The following is a 27148-nucleotide window of genomic DNA, read 5'->3' on the forward strand; positions in this document are numbered from 1 at the left end:
CTGCACGAAACTCATCACAAAGAGAAGGAGAAAAGTTAGCCGGATGGATTTCAAAAAGGCAATGGTAAAGTTCAGTTTGCGAGCTTCCTCAAGGGTGCTGTGAATTTGAAAATCGTGGGATATTCGTGCGTAAAAGTGAGACCAGGATGCTTCAAGCCGCCTGGCTCCTTCGCCCGGAAACCCCGCGGAGAGAGTGGATATAGGGATGGAAGGAAGGCGTCGCTGATTGTGAGTCCACGCTGACAGCTACGTTACGCTCCTGACGGGACGCATGCTAAATCAGAGATATCCCTCGTCTTTCAAGAAAAAAAAACGAGTTATTACACGTTAATCCCTCTTGTCAAGAGCGTGTCGACGCCCCTTCTCATTTGTAGCCCCGAAATGATTGAGAAATAAATATTTTTTGTGATGGCCAGAGATGAGCAGGAATACTTTATTTGCCCGAAATTAACTGTGTTTATTTGAGATCAAAAACGTCTTGAACTGAAATATGAAAACAAATCACACCCATTCAAGATTCATTTCCTGAAAATGAAACACTATTTTTTATCCCAGCCTCGAAATCTTGACCAAGTTTTCTGCTGCACCAGTTGTTTTCACTTGAAGTTTCAAAGGCAAACCTCCATCACTTTCTACACTCATTCAAAGTCATTATGTGATTTTCAACTTCAAAATATGCTAGTTTAATTATTTTTAAATTGGTTTAGAAGACGTTAGAAATGATTAAGCAAAATTCAATACATAATTTTAATTGAGAGGCGTACATACATTTACGATACAAATTGCGGGAGTATTTTAAGCTCAGTACTATCCCCTACCTTAAAAGCATTGGAAAAACTTCTCATTAGAAGAGAAAATAAAAGTACAGCAAGTATGTATACGTAACTACGAATCGTATTTGAATATAGTTTTACATTATATGGTGCTTGATAAAATGTTTTTTTTTTTTTTACTTTAAGAATGAAAACATCGTTCGTCACACTCATGCTAAATTTCCTCCAACCTCTCACAGCTTTAGCACGCAAGTGAAAATGTCAGCGGAACCCATTTCCACCGTTGGAGCGTACTTAGTGAGACCATGAGGAATATTTTCGCCAAAAAGATGATAAAGGCTAATTAATCCAGGATAGTAACAGTAAATTGGACGCCTTAATAGGCAAAAGAGTGCGACTGCAATGAGGAAAAAAAAACAGTTAAACTTGGAGAAAGACTTATTCTTTAAGATGCATCAAAGATGAAAGTTTTTGCAGTATCACCTTGGTATCACCTTTCTAGCATTCTTCAATTCCTGGCTATTCTTTACACTGAAAATAATAATTTTGAGCAATCTCACGTGGGATTAGAGGGTCGAGCCTAATCTTACGATATTTCATCAAGGGGGGAGGGAGAGTCGAAAAATCACCAAAATCACCTCACGTAATAAATGGACGCCTACTTACATACTATTGGAACAGTCATGAGCTCAAATTCCAAGTGTGAGCTAACTTAAGGCAAAATGATCAATCGATCGAACTCAAAATTAGGATGGAAGGGAAGGAAACACGGTTGTAGCCAAGGGTGGATCCAGGATTTTTCCAGCGGGGTGCACAAGGGACTGACAGGCAAACGGTCTTCTATTGTTTGAGATTAAAAACAACGTACAACAATTACTGCAAGAAATATTCCCTTTATTTTAATTTGAAAGTTACTAATATGAAAATATCGTATTAATAAGTTACATACGTAATAACCACAGTTTTCGAGTCCCATTCCAACTTGGGCGATGCATTTTTTCAGACAATAACTAGCGAATGACCAATGACCGGAAAATCTCTCTTCTTGACTTGGTGTCAATGCTTAAATGATTGAGGCTCCGTAATACATAAAATAAAACGAACGTAATGTTAACCCATTAAAAATATCGCATATTTTTTAAGAGCCTGGGAGATGCACGTGCCCCCTCCCCCCTAATCCTCCTATGGCCTTTTAATTGCGGGTGGGTGCAAGCTCAGATGGCTCAAGGTCGTCGCCGCAAGAGACGCTGAGGGGTCCGGCGTGGATGGACGAGAGCAAAGACGCGTGGATGTCAGCCGGGAGAACGTCCACCTCGCGTAACTCGACGCCTCGGCCGAGACGCGAATCGAGGTTACGGAGAGAGGGGCGGGGGACTGCCCGAGGGGCGGCTGCTTCCGTGGCCACGGATGAGGCGAAAAGGATCGTCGACCACACGACCAAGTCACGCAATGGCTTTGAAATCGTCTCCACAGGAGCGAGGATGCACGAGTTACGTTGATTACATTAGCACTGAGCATCTGAAGACCTCTCAGAGCGTCGGCATCCGGGAAGAATTTATGAAACCCGTTTTGGACTCTTATACGCGGATATCGTAAAATGTAGCCAGATATGGCAAATTTCAAATCTCTCTTCGGGCAAACGATAGTTTCAAAGAGGCAATTTTGGGACGGAGATTGAGCTCTTTTTTTTATGTTTTGCAGCATAATTCAAGAACATTTTTCTTTAAGTATTTACTTACTGAAAAATGAATTACATACACACCTTGAGGCTACGCTCTGTAAGTGATAAGATATTTTATTGTAGAGCATGAACAAATAAATAAAAATAAAAATGATTAGTTGTCTAATTCTGGCAGCAGCCTCTTTCGTATATGCCAGTTTTTGCCCATGTGAAATTTCGATATTAAAAAGTATATTAGGAGATAAGGTGGGTTTTTCATTAATTTTATCCCAATTATTCCATCTATATGTATCCTATTCAAATAGAAGTAATTTTTAAAAATGATCTCATGAAATGGAAAAAACTGGGATTAAAATCAATAGCTTTAACATTAAAAATTATATGTATTTATCCTGGTTAATCAAAATAATATTGCCCGGTAAACTGTGATTGAATTTTATAATTATTATTATTACTAATAGTTTTATTTCACTTTCAACAGTCAAAATTTCATAGCGGCTTGGAAAGAAACTTTTAAACAATAACTCAAAATTGGGCCTCAAGCAAGTTCAAGAAAGCAACGCGAAGTTAAACCGTCACGTTTCATGCAATCCCGAGCAATGAGATGATAATTCCAAATTCCAAGCATTTTCAAGCGCTCAAACGAGTTTTTTTCCTTGCACAGATGTTATAACATCACTAAAGGATCAGTTGCATTCAAACGGAAGAAATAAGATCAGAAGAAGACTTAATTTGGAACGGCAACCAGCACTCAGTAATGAGCACTTGATATTGTCATGTTAAGGAAGGCAATTCTTCGGAAATATACGGGGTATGGGCATTCAAACATTGGTTACAGAGGCGTGAAAGGGAATGAATTTGAGGAATGAGCTGGTGGCGATGTGTGAAGACATGCGGTAGGGTTCGAGTGACTCCAGCGGTTACGCCGGAAAACATTCTTGCAGAGACAGATAAATGGGATGTACGTACAGATTTTTTCTCGATGATATAAATTGCTCACATAAACTATCCCGAGCAAAAAAAATCAGCATGCGGAACAAAGGATTAAAGAAACAAAAGGGTTGACGTTCGCAAAAGGCAGAAAAAAATAACATTCTGGAGAAGTCGGAAGGTCAGGTTCCGTTCCGCTCCACGGCACAAATTCGGCGCTGCCTGTCCACTCGCATGGAAGACGCCAAACCGTTCCGTTTGCTCTCTCGTCCGTCCTTCTTCTCTCTGTGCCGCCTTTTCCTGCTTGCGTCTCTCCCTTTCGTCCTCTCGTCTTCCTCTCGGAATGCAAGAAATATCCCATCCAAAGGGAGAGAGCTTGAATTACAGCTACTTCGCCAAAGCGGTGGCTGATTCTAAGAAAATACATTAGCAGAGAGAAAACCGCTGCATTTCTTTCCCCCAATCGACCCTATTCCGCATTTAGGGAGGATGATTTCCGTATTCACCTTTGTCGGACAGAAATGAGTTAGCATTCCGGGGAAAGGATTGATCAAATGAACGCCTCGAAAGGAAAATGTTGCGAACATTTTAAGAAGAGATCATTTAGAGAAAAATAATATCCAATGGTTTCCAATAAAATGCGCAAGAAAACATCACGTGAAATCGTTTAACTGCTGAAAAAAACAGTATAAAATATTATAATAGGAGAAGGTATCTAAAGAAGAACAGTATGACCAGAGATTATAATCCATGGTAGAGTCTGGACAAAAATTCCATGTCAATATTAAGAAACCTAATTTTGATTATTTGATGAAAAAATATATCTGTCATTCGAAAATAAATTTTCCTATCCTATCATGTATGTATATAGTCGATGAAATGTAATTATCAAATATCACGAAAGCAATAAATAAATGCAATTGAGGTTGAGTGATCACCCTTTTAGTACTTGATACAACGTTTTTGTGATTCTGGGGAAACTTTTCTCTTCGGTAGCCTCTCACTGTCAGTAGGCTGCATATGTTTAACTAAATACTAGGGATTAGGCTCGTGTGCACCGACAAAAAACACCCGACCCAGATTATACAAAGAACAACACTCGAAGGTTGTACGGTTCTTCATGACAAGTTCGAGAGGGATTATATCCGCGGATGAGAACCGAGCCAGAAGCTCAAGCCGATGATGTCGGCGAATGTCTTACAGACCCCAGCTCTTTCAAGATCAAAGTGCAGTGGTTGGTGTTCCTTTATCCTCTGCCAAGGACGACGTTATTCATCTCAAATTGCGAGACGAAAAAGGCCAGAGCTATGGGACCTACTCGACTACTGTCCGGGATGCATTTACGGATGTCATCTCATGCACCTATCATTGCTGCAACTCATTAAAATTCACAATGGACTAATCCGTCTACCCACACCTTCTCATAACCGATTACAAGACTGGCGTGGCCCGACTTCCTTCCCCTTACAAGTTTTCCATCTCACCTTGAAGCTCGCGTCGAGAGTGAAGTTTTTTTCTCCAGAATCCAAGAATACCACATCGATTTGAAAAATTTTTTTGAAAAAGTATACCTACCTGCCAATCGAAAGAAAAGTTTGGGTCCGGAAAATGTGATAAGCAAGCACACTACCAAGCATTTTTATTTAACAGAAATGGATTTTGTGCTCTGATAACTAAACCTTGTTCCACTATTTTCCAAGCTGAACACTAAAATAAATGTTTCGATATTTTTATAAAAAATATTTCGATATTTATGTATTATGTTTCGATATTTTCATCTTTTACTTAAAACTGACTCTAAAGGAATATTTAACATTATCTAAAATATTATTTCAAATTAAGTAAATTAGGTTGAAATAGCATAATCGCTGACGCTATTTTTTGTACTGATGGATAATAGGTATCAAACCAAAAATATCCGTGTGCACAATGGCTACAGACGAAAAGGCGAAAATATGTATGAAAATATAAATTAGTCCACTCCTTATACCCAAGAAATCCACAAGTAAATGAACATGAAAGTCTTAAGAATCAAGAAATTCTGACCAGAAAGAATTATCCCAAGGCATGGAAGAAAGAATCGAAATAACGTCGCTGGCCTTGAGAAAGCTGGGAAGTGGTCTCGATATGAACAGATATTAAAATATTAAACATACATTGCCTCTTATATTTTTGTACAGAGTACTATACTAATTTAAATAGTTCAATTTTGTTTTATTCACGAAACTAAAGTCACCAAACCTATCATATACCCTTTTAATAAAAAGTTTTAGAAGCGTCAAGAGAAAATTATGAGTTAATAGGGTTGACCGCTATCGCTGAGATCCGTAATTTACTCATTGTACATTGATTCGTACTTCGGTTTTAACTGCTTGTGAGTCGCTTTGAAGTGCCCTTGGGATAAGGGCGCCGCGCAAAGGGCTGACTCAGGATAGCGCCGCGGCGCCTGCGAATTCTCACTCGCTTCCGAGACAATAAGCAGAGGCGCGCGGGGCGAGAGAGAAATGGCGGCGATGAGAGGTCCGAGTGGCGGCGGCGGAAATAACGGCAGCCGCCGAAAGAACGAACCAAACCGCTCCCGGGCTATCAATAGGGTTGGAATTGCGCAAGGAATTTGCCGATATCTATAGTCAGGCATGGGCATGAGTTGATTGAGGAAAATTAGAGGGAATTTCGTCCAGGAAACGTTTGATAAAACTCAGAACTCAATGAATTAATTGTCTCTTCTGATCACAGGGACATGCAAAGTTACATGCCTCTTTTTCGGTAATATTCCTAAACTGAGAAATTAAGCTAATAATTATCGCTCTTCCCTTGATACGCAAATTAACGATAACTGTCACTTTTTCAATGTTTCTCGTTCTTAGTTACAGATTGAAAACAAAAGCTCCACAAAAACTATTCAATTAGGATTACAGGGGCCGAGATCAAGCTACTTCCAAGTTTATTCTTGTTTTGACGAAGAAATTTGTCGCAAAATCAATCAGAAAGGACCAAAATTTACAGTACAATTTTCCTAACTGATAAGAATTGTTGAGTGTTTCAATAAGAATGAGTTAAACAGTGTGTCCTTGTGAGGCTTCCATTGCAAGACGTCACTGCCTTAAGAAGGTCACAATTAATTGATTTATACACTAGCGCCTTAATCTTGAGCTTCAAAAAAGAAGCCATTCTTTACCCAAAAAAAGTTAACCCTAAATGCAAACAACTTAGGGGCTTAAAACCTATAATCGTTTACGAGCTTCGAAACGTCTAGCCGTCTTCTGTTTTAAATCCCTTGGAATCCTCTTCGAGAACACCTTTGTCTTACTTAAAATGTTGCGCCGAGACTATGGAATTAAAGGCATGAAAGAAGGCTAACTTCATTTTTCCTTCCTCCGTGATTAAATTTTTATTATACGCTTAACATAATAAATTTACCAGTGAAAAGCTAGAAACGTATTCGCTGTTTTTAATAAATTTGAGCATCGAAGTTTTCAAAGGCAAGATAATACGAAAAAGAACTGATTCACAAGCCTTCCATTGCCGCACGCTTTCTACTTGTATAGCAAATTTCAGCTTACAATTGGAATTGGGAAACTCACGTAAAAGAAAAAAATATAGACTCTGAGAATTGATTGCACTTCCAATCAAGCCCTTACTGTCACAAATATATTTTGATAAATCAGACCTGCATTGATTAAGGCCATTTTAATCATTCAGTAAATTTTATTTTAAAAGCTTCATTTCAAATTCAGACCTTCCAAGACAAGTTTCGCCCTTTATCTCTCGTTCTCTAATGACGACAAACCAATTCTCAAATATCAGTGTCCGACAAAGGATTAACACACCGACTAGCGATTTCTTGAAGGGAACAACGAGGTAGCATGAATTTTTCGTCAGATCGAATCCACGGCCCAAAAAAATAATTTTAACTCAAAATGCTATTTAATCTCACCGTAAACGAGCAAGACTATTTATCGCTGAGTTAAGTGAGATCATATGTCTGATATGCTCGACTGTGCTCACAAACCCTTGGTTAATAAGGCGGCAACCAGTGAATACAACCACGTTATTCCGTTAATGCGCTAGAAACAAAAAAATCACTTGTGACAGGCAAATGACAAAGGAATAAGAGAAAAACTTTTCATATAAGCATGCTATACTGGGGACGCCATAACACTATCCCCAGGAGGGCAATATCAATGCCGATAAGTTAGCGCATATTTCCTTCGTACAATTTTAAAAACCCTGAAACCGAAAAAGAAAAACCCCATGTTACCTCAACAAAGAAAATGCTTAACCTACTCAGTACTCACTGCTAAAGACCAAAATTGGAATATTTCCAGGTTCTCTGCTTGTACTCCTTGGTCTTTTCTCTCCTCACCTTCCAATACGCATCTAATCCTTCCCTCCCAATATTAGACGATATTCCGCTAATCCTATTCATACACTCAACCACTTCCTTGTCCCGACCGAAACTGCCTTGTGTTATCCGCCACCATATACCTGTATGCAATGCACCTTCCAATCACCCTAGTGTTCTTTCTCACCCAAAGGACCTTTGCCAACCTCTTCAGACCTCTATTTACGATAGAATTACTTACGTTTATTTTTCGAATCTTTGGCATACCTATTGTTCGCTTTTGGGGAGACTCCCATAAAATAAAGGAATTATGCAATTGAATTTAAAAATAATGCCTTTGAAATAGACCATGCCACGAAATAGGCTAAGAAAAATTAAAGAATTTTATAGGGTTGACCAATATAAAATACACTTATAGCATATCCGCAATTTAAATGTAGTCGTTTGGACATTCTAGAATAAGACACCTCAACCTCAGCATGGTTTTCTTATCTGTTACTTTTGAGACGACGATAAATATTATCTTGAGATAAAGGTAATATATTTCTCTTAATTTATTTGTTAATTTGAGGATAATCAAAACTTTATAAATAGCATGTAATATAGCAAGTAATTTTACGCTAGTGGGTATTCCGCCCATGTTGGAAATGGAACTTGTACTTTTCATCATTCTATCGAATATATAAGGCCATAGATACGACCAGCCTGATAATAGTAGCCAGCTCTCAAATTTTATTTCTATTACCATCCAAAGACTTTCCTAAAAATGCCCTGTACTATTTATTACGTTTTTTCATCATTATCCTACTCATACATGATTATTCTAATGCATGTGTTTTTCCATTCCAGCAATCTTGCAACGGACGTCTGTCAGTACGACTAGGATAATGATCCAGGGAGTGGCTACCTGCTTGTTCCTATGCATGGACAGATGCGGTCTTCTTTATGGATCGGTAAGCCTTCATGATAAATTATTGTATCAATCAATCGATCTAACAATTTGAACACAAAATTAAAATGTGAGTACATACAAACGAGATAGTCCAGATTCTCCGTTGTTAGTCCCGGTATTCTTATATTATTCAGATACTCCATTTAACGATAAAGTGCGCGAAATTTTCCATCAGTGATTCGGAGGATAAAACTACGTAAATAATCTGTAATTTCTAAATCTTTCTAATGTTTCTTGCGCGTTCGCAGGATTGCTATATATAGACCCCAGGTTGATTAGTATTTATTACACGCAATAGATACCTCCTCAACAGCATGCCTTGAGCAATGATTCACCTCAAAATCTTTCGTTCCTTTTAAGAGTTCATCTTTTTATAAAAGCCAAATGATCAGAACTAAATTTGCACTGCAACATGTAACATTATTCATAGTTAGATCGCCTACTTAAAATATGTTTCACCTATAAATGACTCGCACATTTATTTCTCGAAATATCAGAATTTCTGTTTGACACCCTGAAAAAACTGGCGTCATTGAAGCGGCATCAGTATCTGCCTTATAAAGCTAAATCATAGAGAAGTAGCCATTGACAATAATCAAGTTGATACTTCAACAAGGAAGACGTGCCACAGAATTCTAGTTAGAAACAAGAACTTTTGCGGTTGTATATATATTAATACTTTAACGGATGAATATCGCTCTACACATTATGTCTCATGCACCAAGATTACCACGAATTGAACACTTACAAAGTTGAGCTCTTCGGATGAGTTAGCAAAGTGTCTCTACATACTCCGATATCTTCGGATAACATTCGGAATGCCATTTAGTATTATTAATAGTATGTGAAAATAAAATAAAAAGGTAAGAGAATACTGATACCTGATAGCCTTACCACACACAAGATTAATAAGACCGAGCAGGCTATATTACCTCGGTACAATAAAGATTTCATGCAAAAATAGCTGATGATCAATTTACTTCTAGTAGTGGCCAGTGTAAGAATAGTTTAGTATGCTTTTCGGCAAAGATGAAACGACAAGATTTTACACGTGTGGATGGGAAATACAGATATCTACATTCTCGTAAAAATAATGTATGTAACGACGATATGACTATGATGGTGGGTACGGTGAAATGTTCCGTTAGTGATGAATCGGTTTGAACATGCACGCAGAGTCATAACGAGGTGCTGTGGTTAGATAGCCTGACTCTCGAGACCTATAAACCTTAGACGCAATGTGGCTATATCTAGTCGGGTATTCCACCGCCAGTTAAAGCCTGAGTCACCACTTATGCTCGTGATACGGTTAGGCGATAAAATCGGCTTACGGTCACCACTGAAACAATAACCTTCACACAGCCTCCATTCCCTTTACGGCGTGGAGTATTTCTATTCCAACGGAAGTGCAGCTGCAGGGAATCGAACGGTGAACATTGGCTCTCTCGGCCTCGATCGCTGTTATTCCGAGGGAGCGGTTTCAGCAACAACCTTCCGGTGGTCTTAATTTTCTTCATCCTACCAGAGAAACCCTTTTTTACCAAGAGTGGAGGCAGAAGTACACGGTATGGGCTGATGTTAACGTTCGGGTCCATTCATTAAGCGTCAGGAAGGAAATTCGAGATGCACCGATTCGTACCCCGCCAGTGGTCAGTCTGGAGCGGAAATTGGCAGAGGCTGCTGCCGTCGCGGCGTAACCCGTTCAACGTTTGGGAGAAAGGATATGTGAAGTGGGCAAAAAGGGGCACTTGGAGCGGAGGGGGGGCGTGGAAAGTGGGGCAGGGTCACGGCCGGCAGTCTGCTTGAGGTCGAGGCACTTGAACCGATGTCTACTCACTCCCCTCCCTCCTCCTCCTCCTCCTCCTCCCACTCCCGACGCACTCCTCCCCCCTCCCACTTCATTCCCCTCCCTCCGGAACCCCCTTTCCTCTCCCCTTATTCACAAAGAGAGCGCCAGACGCCTACTCCTTCTCCTCCTTCCGCGCACCACTTCAACGGTAGCATTTCGAGACAATCCATCGTTTGTTCCGCTTTCTGCATTTCAAGCCCTGTCTTCGCCCTCTTGCTTTCCGGAACCACATAATACATGCCACACACATTATAAGAGGCGTGAGGGTGAACCCTTACACATGCGCTCTCTCAATGAGTGCCCTGTCCCGACATCGTGGAACAATACCGGCTGCTGCTGCCACCGAAATCTGCCGTCGTATCTTTATGGCGCGAGACGGGTGCCAATGGCCCTCTCTGCGGGGCTGTAAAACAGACTCCAGATAATGGGCCGCGCTTCGGTCTGTTGTTGCGGGCATTAAGCCTCAAGAGATCAAAAGACATTGCAGCAGCATTCGGGGCGATTAAGTGTTGACAAATTATCGCATTTGATGGGATCCAAACAAAGATAGAGCAAACAATTTTCATAGAAGAATATAGAGATGCTTTTTCCATTGCCTTATCGTCGCATAGATCTCGCTAGATTATTTCCTGTTTTGATGTTTTCCGCCATCTAAGACTGGCACGCTGTCCCCGGATTCGGAAAATAACAGTTCTAATCTAATCAAGCATATTCAATGATGACTACCTCTACCGATTGGTCTCCATGAAATCAGTCGCTTTCTTCGTCCCGGAAAGAATACGTCCAAGTGAATTAATATAAAATATCGCGAAAGCATGTAAGTCCATGAATGGAGAGGAGACTGCCAGAATACTTCTATAATACTTCATGCAAATCTAACTTAATCGGTAGAATACTTTTATAATAATCGCAAAAGCCGTGTAAATTCCCAAAATGAGTCATTAGATTGACGAGTTAGCCAGGCTCGTCTGCATCAATAAATTGTCCATTTATCAATGATATAAGAATAAAAGAAGGAAATCCGGGGACAGCGACTGTTATTTTCCGAATCTGGGTACAGCGTGCCAGTCTTAGATGGCGGAAAACATCAAAACAGGAAATAATCTAGCGAGATCTATGCGACGATAAGGAAATGGAAAAAGCATCTATATATTCTTCTATGAAAATTGTTTGCTCTATCTTTGTTTGGATCCCATCAAATGCGATAATTTGTCAACACTTAATCGCCCCGAATGCTGCTGTAATGTCTAAGAGGCTAAGAATAAAAGGAGGGGGAAAACTGGATGGATATAAAATTTATTTTCTTTTTGCATGTAGTTAATTTAATGGAAGCCTTTGAAGTCTTTGGTGACGAGCTATACTTTCACTTGGAGTCATATCCGTTATATAAGGTGCAGAAAAATATAAAGGCAACGGTTAAGGATCACCACCAATGCATCAAGAACATCTCTATGCCAACAATTATACTCAAAATTTCGTAGAAAAAATTAAAGTCGTTATCTTAGTTGCTATACACCCACAAAACTTCCTTCCTCTTGATCTTAAGCGCCTTGGAGGTCTTTTAAATAGATAATGCCGTACACGTTTACGCCAAAAAACTTATCCAGTAGTGAATGGGAACGGTGATTTAAACTTCGGCGCCAGGAATCCCTTACCTCCCTCAGCGTGCGAAGACTTTATTTACGAAACAAGACCTCCAACGTCTAACCCCCGCTACGCGTATGAATCAACTTCTTGAGGAACATTGCATGCCAAAGAGGTATGTCAAAACAAACTCCAGAACGTGTACACATGGCGGCATATAATTACCCCGCAGGAAGCTGCAACGCCTCATAACACCATTGCTCACAATTCTCCGAATCCTAATATCCCACAAAGATGAGGTCTCAAGAGTATTCTGAGAATGTGATGATTAACCCAGGATCGATACCTTGCCCGGTCGTTCGCTGAAGAGCAAACGTAGCTATTGGTTTTCGGAATGCAGAGCCGACCGAGATCAAACCATGGAACGGCGTAAGGGTCCATAAATAAAACCCGCGCGCCTGCTCCAACACGAGCCTCCTTTCCCCCCACCCCTACCTCCTCCTCCACCCCCGCCTCTCTCTCTCACTCCCTTTGAAACACAGCGAACAACAAACAAGCAGAGGAGGTCGCCCTCACCCACGCACTGGATGCTGATGTTGCTGACGCGAAGGGAGGGGGGTATGGGAAGGGCGTAGTAGACGGCCTGGCCTTTAAAGGGTTCCCGCTTTCGAGGCACTGTGGGACCAAGTTACGAAAAGATTGTCAAAATCCAAAAATTTTGGATCAAGTTGAAATAAGGTTACTGCCAACATTCCATCTTCGATTTCCCCGATTTATCCGTTTTCCAGTACTGATTTTAAAAAAATTTCCGTACCTCTACATCAATGGCGAAGCAATTTTTTACGCGGATTTTGCAAAAAAAATTCAGCAACCTACTTTATTATTATAGTGAAATAAAATTTATTTAATCCAGGAGTGCAATATGTCCCTGCCAAAATAAAAAAAAGTGAAATGGAAAATGTAAGCAGACTTTCTTAAAAATCTGAGTGTATTATAGAAAAAAATCACACAAATCATGGAAAAACGCACTTATCGTAAACTCGCCATTATCGCAGCAATCTGGCCATATTTTACAAGTATTTCCGCGGCCTTATCAGCTGATAACTTAGCCTTCCTGGTCTTGAGGCCAGCCAAATTCTCAGCCAATGACTTGCACACCTCCTCTCTTTTCTTCCTAGACGCAGGAAAACAAAACGCTCACATCCACTATAGAACCTATCAATGCTCCGTTCATTCAACTACTGTTTCCACATTCAAGCTGCGCCACTTAAGTTTTTCCCCTGGAATCTCCCTGACTTCCAGTCCCGATTATTATATCCCTGGCATTTCTCCGACTTTCCTGACCGGAATGAACCCTATGAAAGAATCAACGGATTGTCGAAAAAAATCATACCGAAAGATATAAAAAGTAGAGGGTACAATTTCACTGAACAAATTTAGTATCCAATAATAATCGAGTATATATTTGATAACGCGAAAAAAATGAGGTCAAAATTTTAGATTTATCCCTGAGTTATTGAAGTGTTTGCCATATAGAAATGAATGAAGAGGAAAGTATGTTGTTAATTTATTATTAAATTATTAAGGTAATTTATATGTAAATAATTGCCATTAAATCAAATCAAGTAATTTCTTAACATGGGCTAAGGTCTATCGCAACTACCGTAATAATCATCGTACCTTCAATGTGATAAAAGTATATTGATCAATGAGAGGTATTTCACACGCTTTACTGAAGACAGACTTGCACTTTCAGAAGGAGAACGACTACGTTACTTCGGTACCTAGAGCATATTTTCAATGAATCGTAGAATAAGATATTTTCTTAGGGATATGGATTTTCTCTCTCCATCTGAAAATATAGTATATTGTTAAGGTGAGGGCTGCTTAGATTATCCATTCACTCATAGAACTCCAATCCTAAGATCGGTATCATCATCATCATTAGTCAACAATCCGAAGATTGGTTTGACGCAGCTCTCCATTTCTCCCTCCTATCCGGTAGCCTTTATACAGGGACGTAATTATTCTATTTTACATCCATTATAACCTGCCCTATGTTACATATTCATTCATTCGGGGCCGTCCCTTGCCCTTTTTCCCTTCTACTAGTCCTTCAACGATAGTCTTCATAAGGCCATCGTGCCTCAAAATGTGGCCAACTAAGTTTTCTTAAGGTCCGGGTCCGTTTTCGTCTTCTGCTTAAGGTTTTTAGGAGACTTCTCTTCTCTCCCACTCTTCTTAGCACTTCCTCGTTACTTACAAGGTCACTCCATTTTATCCTCATCATTCTTCGGTAGCTCCACATTTCGAATGCTTCCACTCTTAAATTCTCTGCTGCTGTCACTTCACCTATTTCTGCCTTTCTTAAGCTAACTCTTTCAGCTTCATGATTTTATCCATGACTTTATCTGCCCCAAGTCTAGATCTCTAAATCTCTAGTTCATCTTAAGGTGCAAAAACTCCACCCGTGCCCAGGTCCAGATCCTCGTGGTTCTAAAGACTTTGATTCATAGACTACAGGATGGAAAATTCAGCACCAATGGAATTATTCAGCCAGGAGAAGACCCGGACAGCCTTTACCACAATTTCAATATTTGATGAGCGACCAGGTTTAAAATATCTGTAGTTAAATTATTATTTTAATGGTGATGGCAAGGAAGACCAGGTATAGATAGGAGGGGAGTTTGGGGAGAATAGGCGAAGAGGAACGTGGAAGGCGGAATGCGGAGGGTGCAAGGGGAGGCAAAGGGTGGCAGGGCGGCGACGTCGCAAATACCGGGGGAGAGATGGACTCGAGATATCAAATCGGAGCGCGGCCACTCTCTCGAGGCAAAGCGATTAAATCGGGAGGGATGTGCTCGCCGATATGAAAGAAAAACAAACTCCCTTTGGGGGCAGCTCCCCGTTTCGTCGGCTCGCTCCATCTTCCTTCATCTTTGGCAACGTTAGCACCTCTTCAACGCAGCCAAAGGATCGCCCCACCTTTCGGTCTTCCGGCTGTCTCGCCTTCCCCGCCGAGAGGTTATTATCCCCGCGAGGGACATCATGGCTCACTGCATGATAAAGGCGCTGCTCCGTATCTCACGGATCCAACTACCAACGCAGGCCGGCTGACGATTGTTAAATATGCCACGCAATCGTTATCATAATGAATGAAGTTTAGTCATTCTGTTTCTCCCCATAAGAGCGAGAACAAATGCATATATTAACAATTTCTGCTCAAACAATGAAAATATACATGGCACAATTCTCTCGCCGAAAAAAAAGCAAAAATATGAAACCGAAGTAAAATTACACCAAATATGTGATGAGAACATAAATTTAATATTCAGGAATGAGAGGAAAAAAAACAGAAAAAAAATGAAGTTAATTTTTAATAGCATATCATAAAATAAATTTATTTCATTGGCGTGAGTGCTCACCGAAGTAATAATTAAATAGTTTTTCTTTGAAAATTGAGAAAAGGTTTTTTTTTAGATAAAAATGGAAATTCCAGAGATAACGTTGATATAAACCAGTGATAAGAATAGATTTAATATAAGTGTATGGATGAGGTATGGAACGTAGTCAGTAAAAAAACTATAATCCACTCAATATCATATGGCCTTCGAAGCTTTCATCCTTAAATCACTGCAAGGATAAGGTACAGTTAGTCCCGTTAGATAAAATATATTCGCTAGTTTACAAGGTGTATGAGTCACAAGATATATGCATGAAGATAGTTTATTTCCTCATCAAAATAAGCAAGCTGCGACGACAGGTATTTTATCTCCGCTTAAACAGTATTTTTTTAATGTATTCGAGACTAATGTGGAATGATATTATTTCTATTTAGTAGCAGAAAAAAAGTTTTTCACACATTAAAATTATTCTTGGTACAAGAAAACTAACCTCCGCTTGTCGAGCACAAGCTGCTAAAAATGTTGGAATAAAATGTTTCTCAGGTTCAAATAACATGAGTGTCTTGTTAGAACATGAGAAATTTTGACGACAACAGAAAAATCACTTTCAACGTGTTTTACAATGTTCGCGATTAATATTTTCGTGCCATAATTATAAATTCTATCGCACCTTCAATATCGCTGACGTTGGTAACACAGAAGTACAACGTGAAACAGCGATCGCTTTTCCGACTGTCTGTTGCAATAACCAATACGAAAGAAAGTAAAATTTTAGATATCTTCATGAAACCACCAGGGTACCTTTTTCACTTTTATTTACTATAAATTGAGAGATTTATTTAAAAAAAAGGCGAGCTTTGAAAGAGCGACGTGCAGCACGTAAAAAGCTAACTGAAAACTATTATATTATAAAATAACTTAGCATGTAAAAGCCGCTTCCCGAATTAGATTCAACTGACGAATGGGAAATGTATCGTGCGCTTTGGAATACAAATTTGAGTGGCAAATGACCGTACGCAGAGGAGAGCGCACTCAGAATGAATCCATTCGTTCCAGAGACCAAATGACTGTTCTTGGATGCCCATAATTGCGCCCGAGAAAAGGCTGCGTGCCCTTCCAGATAAAACTCGCTACGCGCACGACAAATACAGGGAGTGTGGGCGCAAGGGGACCATTTAAGAACACGCGAGATCGGGTGACTTAGTTTATGCTGACGGCAAATGGATATCTTGCTGTAATTTTACCGTAAGATGATACAAGTGTCTCTTCGTTCAATTGTATTAGGCTCAACTATGTGGTAGTTAATACTCGAAAATGATAAGGAGACTTCGTTGATTTCCACTAATTTATTTTGTCCGTACGACATGTTTCGAACCATAGAGGTCTCTGTGGTTCTGAGAGAACTCTATGGTTCGAAACATGTCGTACGGACAAAATAAATTAGTGGAAATCAACGAAGTCTCCTTTTCATTTTCAAGTGTCACTTAACTTCTATTATAGACCATTCTACGACCCTTATTGAGTTCGATTGATTTCTTGTAGTAGAATGCAGTACCTACAAGTAATGATGTTTCTTTAATAGCGATCCCACACTCACATAAAACATTAAAATACAGCTTTGGCGGAAATATTGGTGATAAAACTCAAGCATGAATAAATCACATATTTTTAGCTACGCGTGATTCCTCGACAATGGCGTCAAACTCAGTGCATCTGAAAGTATATCTCTATAATTTGTCTCCAACGGCAGGAAAAATGCAAAAACACACATTTTCAATCATTCTGCCAAAATACGATGGTTAGATAAGATTTTAATATATATTATATCATGCATTAAAATGTGCATTACACTTTAGGAGCATGAGAATAATTTTCAGACCCTGACGGTAGTGGAATGGGGGAGCATTGGAATGATGTGATGCGAGGAGATTGAATAGAACAAGGAAGTGCTTCACGTAACCGGCAACAACAGAAAATTTTTCTTGAGGGAGGAGCTGAAGTCAATGGCAGAGGGAATGATGGCGGTATATCGGGATTAGGAAGAAGCAAAGCGTCACGTACGTGATACAGAACAAAAGAAAGAATGCGGAGATGCATAGGGAAGTTGAAGGATGATCCAAGGTGCTGATTAAGGGAGCCATATCGCAAAATTTTACATCTTTTGGTAAATCTTATCCTATCTCTCTGCAACTGGATCCTGCATATCACTTCTATTCATGACTCACTTCAAGATGTGAGATGTACATTAATTAAATTAATTTATTGCATGATAAATGGCCTATTCAGACAGTCTCTCGCTATCAGCTTTAAGGTAACTATTCATGGTAAAACCATATTCTCGAGTTGAAGGGAGTGGTTAGTAAATGTTTTAAATGGGAACACGAAAAAGAGGAGAGATATCGTCGATACATTCATTGAATATATCGTCAAGCATATTACAGTGTCGTTAATATGTATTTTCCTGACCATAAGAATCAAATATAGGGAGATTTTAGGCTTAATCTGTGTTTGCGTTCGTATATTTTGAATAATTTTAATATGACGAAAATACGATTTTCCCTATGTGCAACTGCTTTTCCTACCTCATCAATAATTTGTATCAATAATTCATTAACAGATTACTTCAAAAAAGGATTGATATTTCAAGACTAAGAACTTCCAAATTTCTTCGCAATTCTACATTTTTCTACCTAAAAGAAAAACAATTTTCTGCCATTCCCACAAACTTCCCGCCCGCACCCGTTATATCATCGAATTATGTGGGCCAGAGTGCATGCTACAATTACTCTACTGCAACGTGATCATCTGTGCGATAGCCATGCATTTTTCCCACGCCGGAATATCTTGCGACGCTTCCTCCGCGGCCGATAGATGGGCGATCATGAATGAAAGGCCATTGTGCTGCCGAAACGGCCGTAATTAAGTGCCGTCTCGCGAACCTTTTGGTCTTTTGCCCGAATGCCACTCCGGTCGGGTGCATCTCCATCAAAGTCGACATCCTCCCACGCTTGCCAACCGTCCCGCGGTGCACACCGATTGTCCAACGACCCCTCCCCCTCCCCCCTCCTTCCACTGCACCCGCCGAGGGTGGGCACATCAATTGAAGCCATCCGTTCCAACCAGCAGTGGGTACGGTCGTCGCCCGGACGAGTGCAAACTGATCCGCTGCATATGCTTGCGCCCACGCCTTCGCCTGCGTGAATATTTTGGTGCATCGGGAAGCAGAACAGGTGAAGTTTGAGGCCTCATGCTTTACCATACTTCGAAGAGGACTCACCTTCTCTCACGACCAATCCTGCAACGACTTCTTCTCGGCGCCATGTAACTTGAGTAAAACTTGGGGATTTCCCCTTGAAATTTTCAGAGTGCTGCGTAGAGTAGGCATTTGTCAAAGTTTCCATGTAACTACATATGGAAATAAATTTCATGAGATGATATGAGTAAAAAAATTCAAATTTGAGATCCATGCGAATGATGACCAGGGTCTGCTTATTATTCGCAGGAAATACCAAGATGTTAGTTTACGTTGGGTGCGAGTAATCTGTCACCAAAAAATACCGGTCGGGCAGGAGGTATGCGTCCTCTTAAAACTGAGGCATGTGAGAAAAATGAAATATGCGAGCAACTATTTGCTCGCGAGTATATTTTAGAAGAAAGATCTAATTAAAAGCCAAATAAGCCATACTTAATATGTTGTTACTTAGATAATCAGACTTAGAATGGGCCTACAAAGCTTTTCGTCTTGACACCAAATTATTCTCCTCCACAGCCGACAGAGCTAAAGACGCCCGAAAAATATGTCTTGGAGGTTTCATTTCCGATTTGAATCAGCTTCCGAATTTTCCTATCTTCAGAAATATCAATACGAAAAAAAACACTCAAATTTCACTCTTGGCACGCGATAGATTTGTTCACTCGTTATTATTGCCAAGCTTCAACCTCGTAAGTCATCGGTGCGGAATGTTGGATGCCTCGCCCACTTGTTCAAGAACATTAGTCAGGTTACTTCGGCTGGCAACCCTGGATTTATGGGACACGGATAATTACAACCACACACCCTCGGAACCTGTTTCTCAAAGGATTATTGGACAGGGAAAAATCGCTCTTCATACCTGATGGAGTCCGTGAGGAAACAGAAGACTCTCAAGTACGAGAAACAGAGCAAAACTCGAAACGGCTAGTCGCGCGTCACGCTTGAAGGTAATTGACGAGGTGAGCACTCTCTCTCCCGAAAGGTAATTGCAGTGTCGTCCCAAGCACACATTGAGAGACAATGACTCATCTACGCTTCTCTAGTGTAGCAAAGAGAAGCAAACCCCTAAATTTCCATCTATTTCATTCCTCATTGATCATCATCGGGACACTAATAGAATAATTAATGATCTACAAACTTGAGTAGCATTATCGATAACTTCACAGTTCATGTTTGCAACTTGTGATGGTGGATGTAAAAAATAAGGAGTTACATATTGCGGTATTTATTGTTATTTGTAAGAAAAATTACTTCAAGGTTCCTTCCTGGTTTCCAAAATGTATTTATCATCTCCTCACGATGAAAATTGATTGGAGCCCACTTCCATGAAGGATTTTTCATGGCCCTCACCTGCTAATCAGAATAAAAAATGTGTCATCAGCTAGGAAGATTGATACGGTTTCGAAGGTTAAACTCCCAACTCATAAGTATCGCACGTCATGGTAAGCCCGGCATTTGTCGTGAATAGACTATCAGCTTTATGACGTTCAGTCGCGCCTTCAGGGTAGGTTTAGGGCACAAAGAAATTTTTACCACAAAATCGATGAATCCCGTCGTTACTCAGTGTGCTCACAGTGCTGGGGGCGTCCTTCCTCCTTGCACTGCCTTATATTGAAAAGCATACAAATTTTAATTTATGCACTAACCATGAAATCGATAATATATAACTTAGTCCGACCGATTTTCGACGAGTTCACTTTGTGGAAATTCATTGTAATATCTGCAAATAGCTGTATTCCTTTCCCACACTATTTTGTTCACTCAACCGCTTTCAACTTTTACCCGTCATCATCAAGATCTGTCACAATTGTTCAATCAATATCGACATACAACTCTCGATAATACATTTAAACGTTGAAACTGGTCGAGTGAATAAAAAGGTGAAAAATTACTATAGCTGCTTGCATCTTTTTATAACATAGTCCAGCTAAATATACACTGATTACTTTCTCTTCAAATTGAACATTCAGAGTTGGTTCGAAAAAAGAGATGTTATTCCATTCTTCCAAATTAACGATTTAACCTCTGATAAGGGATGATATGCATACGTCGACTTAATAATCTAAAATACTTTTCTTAGTACAAGGTTCCATACGTACCAGCATATTTTGCGGGAGGCACGTTGATAACACGGAAAAGTACTTACTACCCCAAACCTCTTCTCCTCCTTAGAACAAACGCGCGTTAAACTCGAGAAACTTGAGTATAATCGTTTAAATACCATTTTTATCTCACTGAAAGTAGACAACCGATTAAAAGTTCGCGGCACCTGCCCAATTGTCTTGATGGCATACCTGCAAGAGCTATATTTTCATATAACAATGGCAATATTTTTTTAACCGAAAGTACTATACGATCAATTTGGAAAACAGAAGTTAAGCATATGAAACATTCCCCTATAAAACGCGTTGAAATATGAGAAGTTTCTGAGATTCGGTGAGAGAACAGGCACGTGATAACTACCTTGTTTTACGACTTCGACAAAACTGAAGTCGAAGGAATGAAGCAAAGAAATCGTCCAGATGCGTTCCGCGAACTCGAACCTCCATCATGGATGCACATGATTGAGAGGTTTTCGTCCGCTGGAGGCCGTTACTTTTCCCTTAACAAGTCATCCACGTGTTACCTCGCCTCCTCCCAGAAAACCATGAGCTCATGTTTCCAACAGTCGCGGGCGCACGCGCGGGCAAATGTGTACACATATTTTAGCCCGGGGGTCGGAAGTGGTCGAATTGAATTGTGTTCACGGCGAAACACAAGCGTCGGTCTGGGCGCCGTCGCTGCCCCATAAAACCTGACGTGAGCACGGTTCGGGAGAGAGAAGGGGGGGCCCCGGAGGGGTAGGATTGGCGGTGCGTGTCAGATCCCCCCTTTTCCCCCACCCACAAGTAGGGGCCCCTCCTCCTAACCCCCCTTTTCACCTCCCGGCCATTACTCTTCCAGTCTTTATCTGGGCTACGCTTCTCCATTCATTGTCGCGGAGATGCTGCATCGGATGGCGAGACAGGAAGGGGCACGGGGGAGAGGGCAGAGATAAGAGGATAATAGAAAGGCGCGCACCTTGCGCCTTCCTTCGCAGCCACGGCCGGCCTCTTCATGTGCGAGGGTCGCCAAAGATTTATTTAGTCCCTCCGACTCGGCCTTTTTCACGAACGTCTTCTTCCTCCCATCCCCCTCGGCCCACGCCGCGGGGATGGGGCAAAGGTGTCTTTTTCTTCGTCGCCAGAACACTCTTTTTCGGCCGTGTGCACTTGTTCCTCTCTCCAAACTGGTATGGCCGGGGCGTGCATGACGTGACTCACCAATTGGCGGTGCAGTCTGCGGAAGGCACCGCTGCGGGTCCGGGAGTCGCCGGGATAGGAGCGCGCGCCGCATTCCGGGGGTTGCAGTGCCGGAGGAGGACCATCGTGGGAGAGCCGAACTTTCCGAGACTTCCTTTTCTTTGTTTTCGGGGGTGCGAAGTTGTCAGGCCGCTACTGCAAAACCAACCCTTCTCGCTTGGGAGGAAGACTCCTCGAAGGGCAACTTATCAAAGCGTGTTACAGCCGTCGGATGCACGGCGATGCATCGACCGGGAAAGAATCCAAAGTTTCATACACGTACACGCATATTTCGAAGTCCAACCCTTATTTAAGGTTGATAGTAACTACTTACTTTGGAAGTTATTATTTTAATGGGCATAATTGGATGCTTTGTACAAAATAAAACTCGCTAATATCGTTCGATTTATCGAGAAAAGTTTCTAATCTCCGTCATTTTCTCGAAAAAATATTGGGTAATGAGTTATTTCAGGAATGTGGTAAAAATAAAATCGATAGAGAATAGGGCAAGATTTGTTTTCAAATACGTTCTTAAACGTCAGAAAACACCTGAATGTAAGCACTTAGATACGCATGATCTGAGCTTCCAGTCCCATTTGCGTCATAATAATGTTGACCTCAGAGCACTGAAGGAAACCCGATGAGCCACTTTTACTTCCTCATTGCAGTCTCGTATTGTGCCTTCGGGCATCATTGAAGCTGCAAACACGCTGATTCAATGCTCCACGGATAGAAAATCTTTCCGTTCAAGCATACAAAAACTCAATAACCAGCATTAACTTTTTAAGCAAAGAAAGACACATCCATCAAAGGAGGACGTGAGCATAAAAGATCACATTGGATCCCGTACCATCATAGAATAGCAAAGCAGAAATCTTTTTGCCGAGGATTACTTTCTCATTGCCAACAAAAAGAATAGGGTGAGGTGCTCCTAAAAAAATTCGAGGACCAACAAAATTTATTTTTTGTGCACAAAGCTCTATTTACTTTTCTCCGAATGCTCCATCAATATCCAACAAATGGACGAGTGGGAGTTGTGGTACGCGGGAGTGCAGCAGCACGTGGGAAGAGAAGATTGGCAGACGGCGTTTACGGTCGCGCATCCCTCAGTGCTGAGGATGAGGAACGAGCTACAGAGGGGAGTACGTGAAGGTGAGATGGGACGGAATAAAAAGGGAGCATTCCTAGTGCGAGGGAAGAGAGGGGAGAGAAAGAAAGGGAGGTAGGCGTGGCGGTGGCAGAGAATAGACAAGCGGTGCGCGCAGCGCCCGATTGAGAGAAGTCCACTTAAATATAGACCGGAGACGAGTGAGTCCTTCCACTGTCATCAACCCCTTCCCGCAAACCCCTCAGCATCCCCTCGTGCCATCTCCAACCATCACAACCCCTCGCGTATCGACCTTTAGGGGCGGAAGGCGCGAGGGGACGCGCTATCGAAAGGAATCTGCACGTGGGAATCGCGAACGACAATCGAGGCATCTCCTACGGGTAGGAATACTCAAATTCAATGATGCATATGCTCCCGAATTGAGGTCGGGACCCTAAAAACACCTCAATGTCACGTTAATATGCAGCGAGCGTATGGGATCCGACGGAGAAGGGCTGAATCCGTGAACTTCGTGAAATACAAATGAAAGTTGTGCGATTTGTTAAAATCAGCTACGGTGGAACAGAAAGCCTTACAAAGACGTGGGGACAGCTAGAGACGCGGAGGCTGCGCGCTAGACTGCTTGAGCAATTGAGATTTTAGAATTGAGAATTTAGAATATATCTTTCTGAACGACACGGAGAACATCATATTGGAATCCCACTATATTTCGAGGTCCGACAGAAATGATAAATTAATAGAGATATTTTGCCGAACAGATAGGTATGGGAATTCGTTTTTCCCCCGAACAGTTTACGACTTTAATAAATAATATGCGAAATTTCGATGGTGTATTTCTTTCTTATTTGTTCACGGCTGGTGTCCCAACATCCCCAGCCACTCGCCTATTGTGACAGCTTGCAGGGTAGTATATAGATTTAGATGCAATTGGTATAACTGTTTATTACGGGTTACTCTAATCGATGATTTTCGAGTACATCCATTAATCGTTACGTTCACCTAATGCGGTGTTAAAGTGTTTCAGTGCTAGTTATATTTTTATCTTGCAGGAATCTTTTACTAACATAGAGAAATCATTATGATGTAGCATAAATAATACATGGTGAAGCAAAAACACAGTACTATTCCACAAAATTTATTTAAGCTGTCTACTAGTTTCAACGTTTACTCCGTCATTATCAAGACTCTAGTCTATCTTTGTTTTGTGGAATAGTACTGTGTTTTTGCTTCACCATGAATATTTCATCGTTCCACCAAGTAACGCCCAAATCAGTTGATTTGATAAATAATACAATTAATAGCATTCAATCAAATCAACGAATAATTCTAAATAGATTAAAAAACATATAACAATAGCGAAATAATGTGCGAGCTGATGGCGTTGTTCGTGGAGTTTACTACAGTGCTCTCAGTCGTGAAGATAAATAAACGGAGTATTTGTATTTGAACAAAGAATTATAGGTAAATATAGGGATAAATCGATTAAATAATGCGAAGAATGTAGGACCACTCGGTGATTAAAGGTATTTCATCACATTCTGGGACTTGGAAACCAAGAATAATTTCGTGCTAGCGTCTATATCAATGAAATCGCATTCCATGACGAATTTATTCGACTAAGGACTACGGAGATCAGGTACAAATAATAATATCACCTTAATAAAACGGTACCAATAATATCACCTTTCTTTAAGATGCAAACTAAGGTAAGCGAGAAGTAACCTTTAAGTAAGAAGAAAAATCTACCATGTCAAAGAAAAAATAGATGTACATGAATTATTTAGACACAACCGAATGATCTTAAAAATTGAATTAGAGCAGAACATCTACCATATTTTCAAATAAAAATTTATCATGTCGATATTAAATTGTAACATATGATGTATTGTAAATTTCATGTAATGTAAATTAGGAGCGCAAGAATTCAGGCGGAATAATTAATTGATGAATTTCAGGTATAGTTATGCATACAGAAAAGAAGTTTTAACTAGGACTAAACAACCAAAATCCGAAAAAAGAGAGATCATTTTCTCTCCAAAAATTTTAGGAATAAATTATCACCCGGATAATAGTAATAATTTTTTATGTTTTCCAGAAAAAGAATTTCCAAAAATTTTTTTCATTTTTGCATGCGAGGACCCGATCTTGAAAAAATTATCCAAATATGAGTTTTATGACAAGAAATCAAATTTATTGGCGATCAGTTCCAAAAATCATTCCCTGGTCAAAAAACGCATCACTAGCTTTTATATGTAAACCGTGAAAGATAAGATGTGAAATATAACTCATTCAAGGATATTTAAAAGGTTAGATTTGATGACCATTTCTTTCCTCACGTCTTTTTGGTCACAGCCACAAACACTGAATAATTTATTTTTACATTATAACGATAATTTCTTTTGGTATACTAAAATGCTACCGGAGACTCTAATCTTTTATTTTCATCTGAAGCCTTATTTTCTTCTCTGAATGCGTTCATATTTTATTTTCAGCCCTTAATTTATGCCTAATAACCGTTTGCGGGTGATTTAGAAGGAGTTCCAAAGAGATGAATTTAAAAAAAAACTGCTGCTCCGGAAGCAGATCATACATTTGGCAAGGCAAAATTGAGATCTTACTTGAAAATCTTGCGTGTGTATTCATTTAGTAGGAAGAAGAAAATCTTCACGAAATATCCGCGGGGCAAAGATGAGTAGGAATGTGTATTTCAAATTTAATATCCCAACCAGATAGAAACCTCATTTAAAAATATAATTTCAAGCGCCCGAGGATAATGGCTTTACGATGCGAGATAACCGATAATATCTAAGCAGGCACCATGCCAACATCCCTCGGAAGATTCCTCTCGGAATCGACCATTCCAGCATTTGTCGAGAAATGGCTGTAATTTTATCTCCTCACTGTGAGCATAAAAATCAATTGACTGACGTCGTCCGGTCCCTATTCTATAAAAAAAAATATTTTACACCTTTCTGGGAATTATTATTCCCTTTAGAAGTCACTTCCGAGCGCCATTCTGTCGATTCTTCCCCTTTAGCCTGCCCTCGACCACGTAAGAAGTTCCTAATCCCCAATTTTCTCTTGAGGCACGGATTATGATCGAACCCTTTTTTCCTCATTTTTTTCTCGAACTCCCTCGAACACCTACGGGGTAGTACACGGCTACTCAAGCAAGGCTAAAAAAGGGAGTGATGGAGAGGGATAATCATTTTTATTTCGAGGCGTCGGAAAAATCGGCTACAAGGGTGCCGTGAAGGAGCTTTGAAGGAGTTGGGAGGGACGTCGGGGGGAAGTGGCAGTTGAAGAGGGTGTTCGCCACCCTTTGGAACGGAAAGTGAAAGTGAGAGTGGGCGCTTGTCCGAGATGCTGCCCAATCTCGACTCGGGACGAACCTTCCCTTTCTATTCTCCAAGCAACCCACGCACCTTGCAAAAGCCATCGATCCCAACGACCCCAAACATTCTCTCTTGCTAAAAGCGATACAACACGAAGAAAGTGACAAACGGTCACAACATATTTAAACAAAAGGCAAAAAAGAAAGTATTGTTTATAACTGATGATTGCTGGCTTAACTTTGTGAAACCATTATGGAAAATGAAAGACTAAACTTTCTCTCGAGACGTTCGCAAGAATTAACTTTCTCGCACCTAACGATGTAACCATGTTATGAACCCCGGGTCGTGATTTTTAAAAATGTATTAGTGAACCTTACAACGTTTATTCCTTCACTTTCCATAAATATTGTTTAGTTGAAATGTGGTGTGATTTATAAAAATGCAAATTGAGGGAAGAAAACGTGAATTTTCCAGAGAAATGTTAGTGTAGCTAACACAAACTGCTTGCCCCTAGCTAGCCCCTGCCTTGCTAACACTAAATGGCGAAAAAAAATTTTTCTTGACCACGAAACGTATCGGCCTTCAGAGAAAATCATTGCCTTCAAAAATATGCA

General features: G+C 40.5%; 1 protein-coding gene across 1 annotated transcript in view; it reads left to right on the plus strand.

Moving 5' to 3' along the window:
- Positions 1-27148, plus strand: part of LOC124163118 — a 238963-nt gene that overhangs the window by 117024 nt on the left and 94791 nt on the right. Inside the window, exon 2 of the mRNA XM_046539911.1 lies at positions 8579-8682. Within this exon, the coding sequence (XP_046395867.1) occupies positions 8579-8682 (104 nt within the window). The remainder of the gene's footprint in view (positions 1-8578; positions 8683-27148) is intronic.

The sequence above is a fragment of the Ischnura elegans genome, chromosome 1, assembly GCF_921293095.1.
Source record: "Ischnura elegans chromosome 1, ioIscEleg1.1, whole genome shotgun sequence".
Lineage (NCBI taxonomy): Eukaryota > Metazoa > Arthropoda > Insecta > Odonata > Coenagrionidae > Ischnura > Ischnura elegans.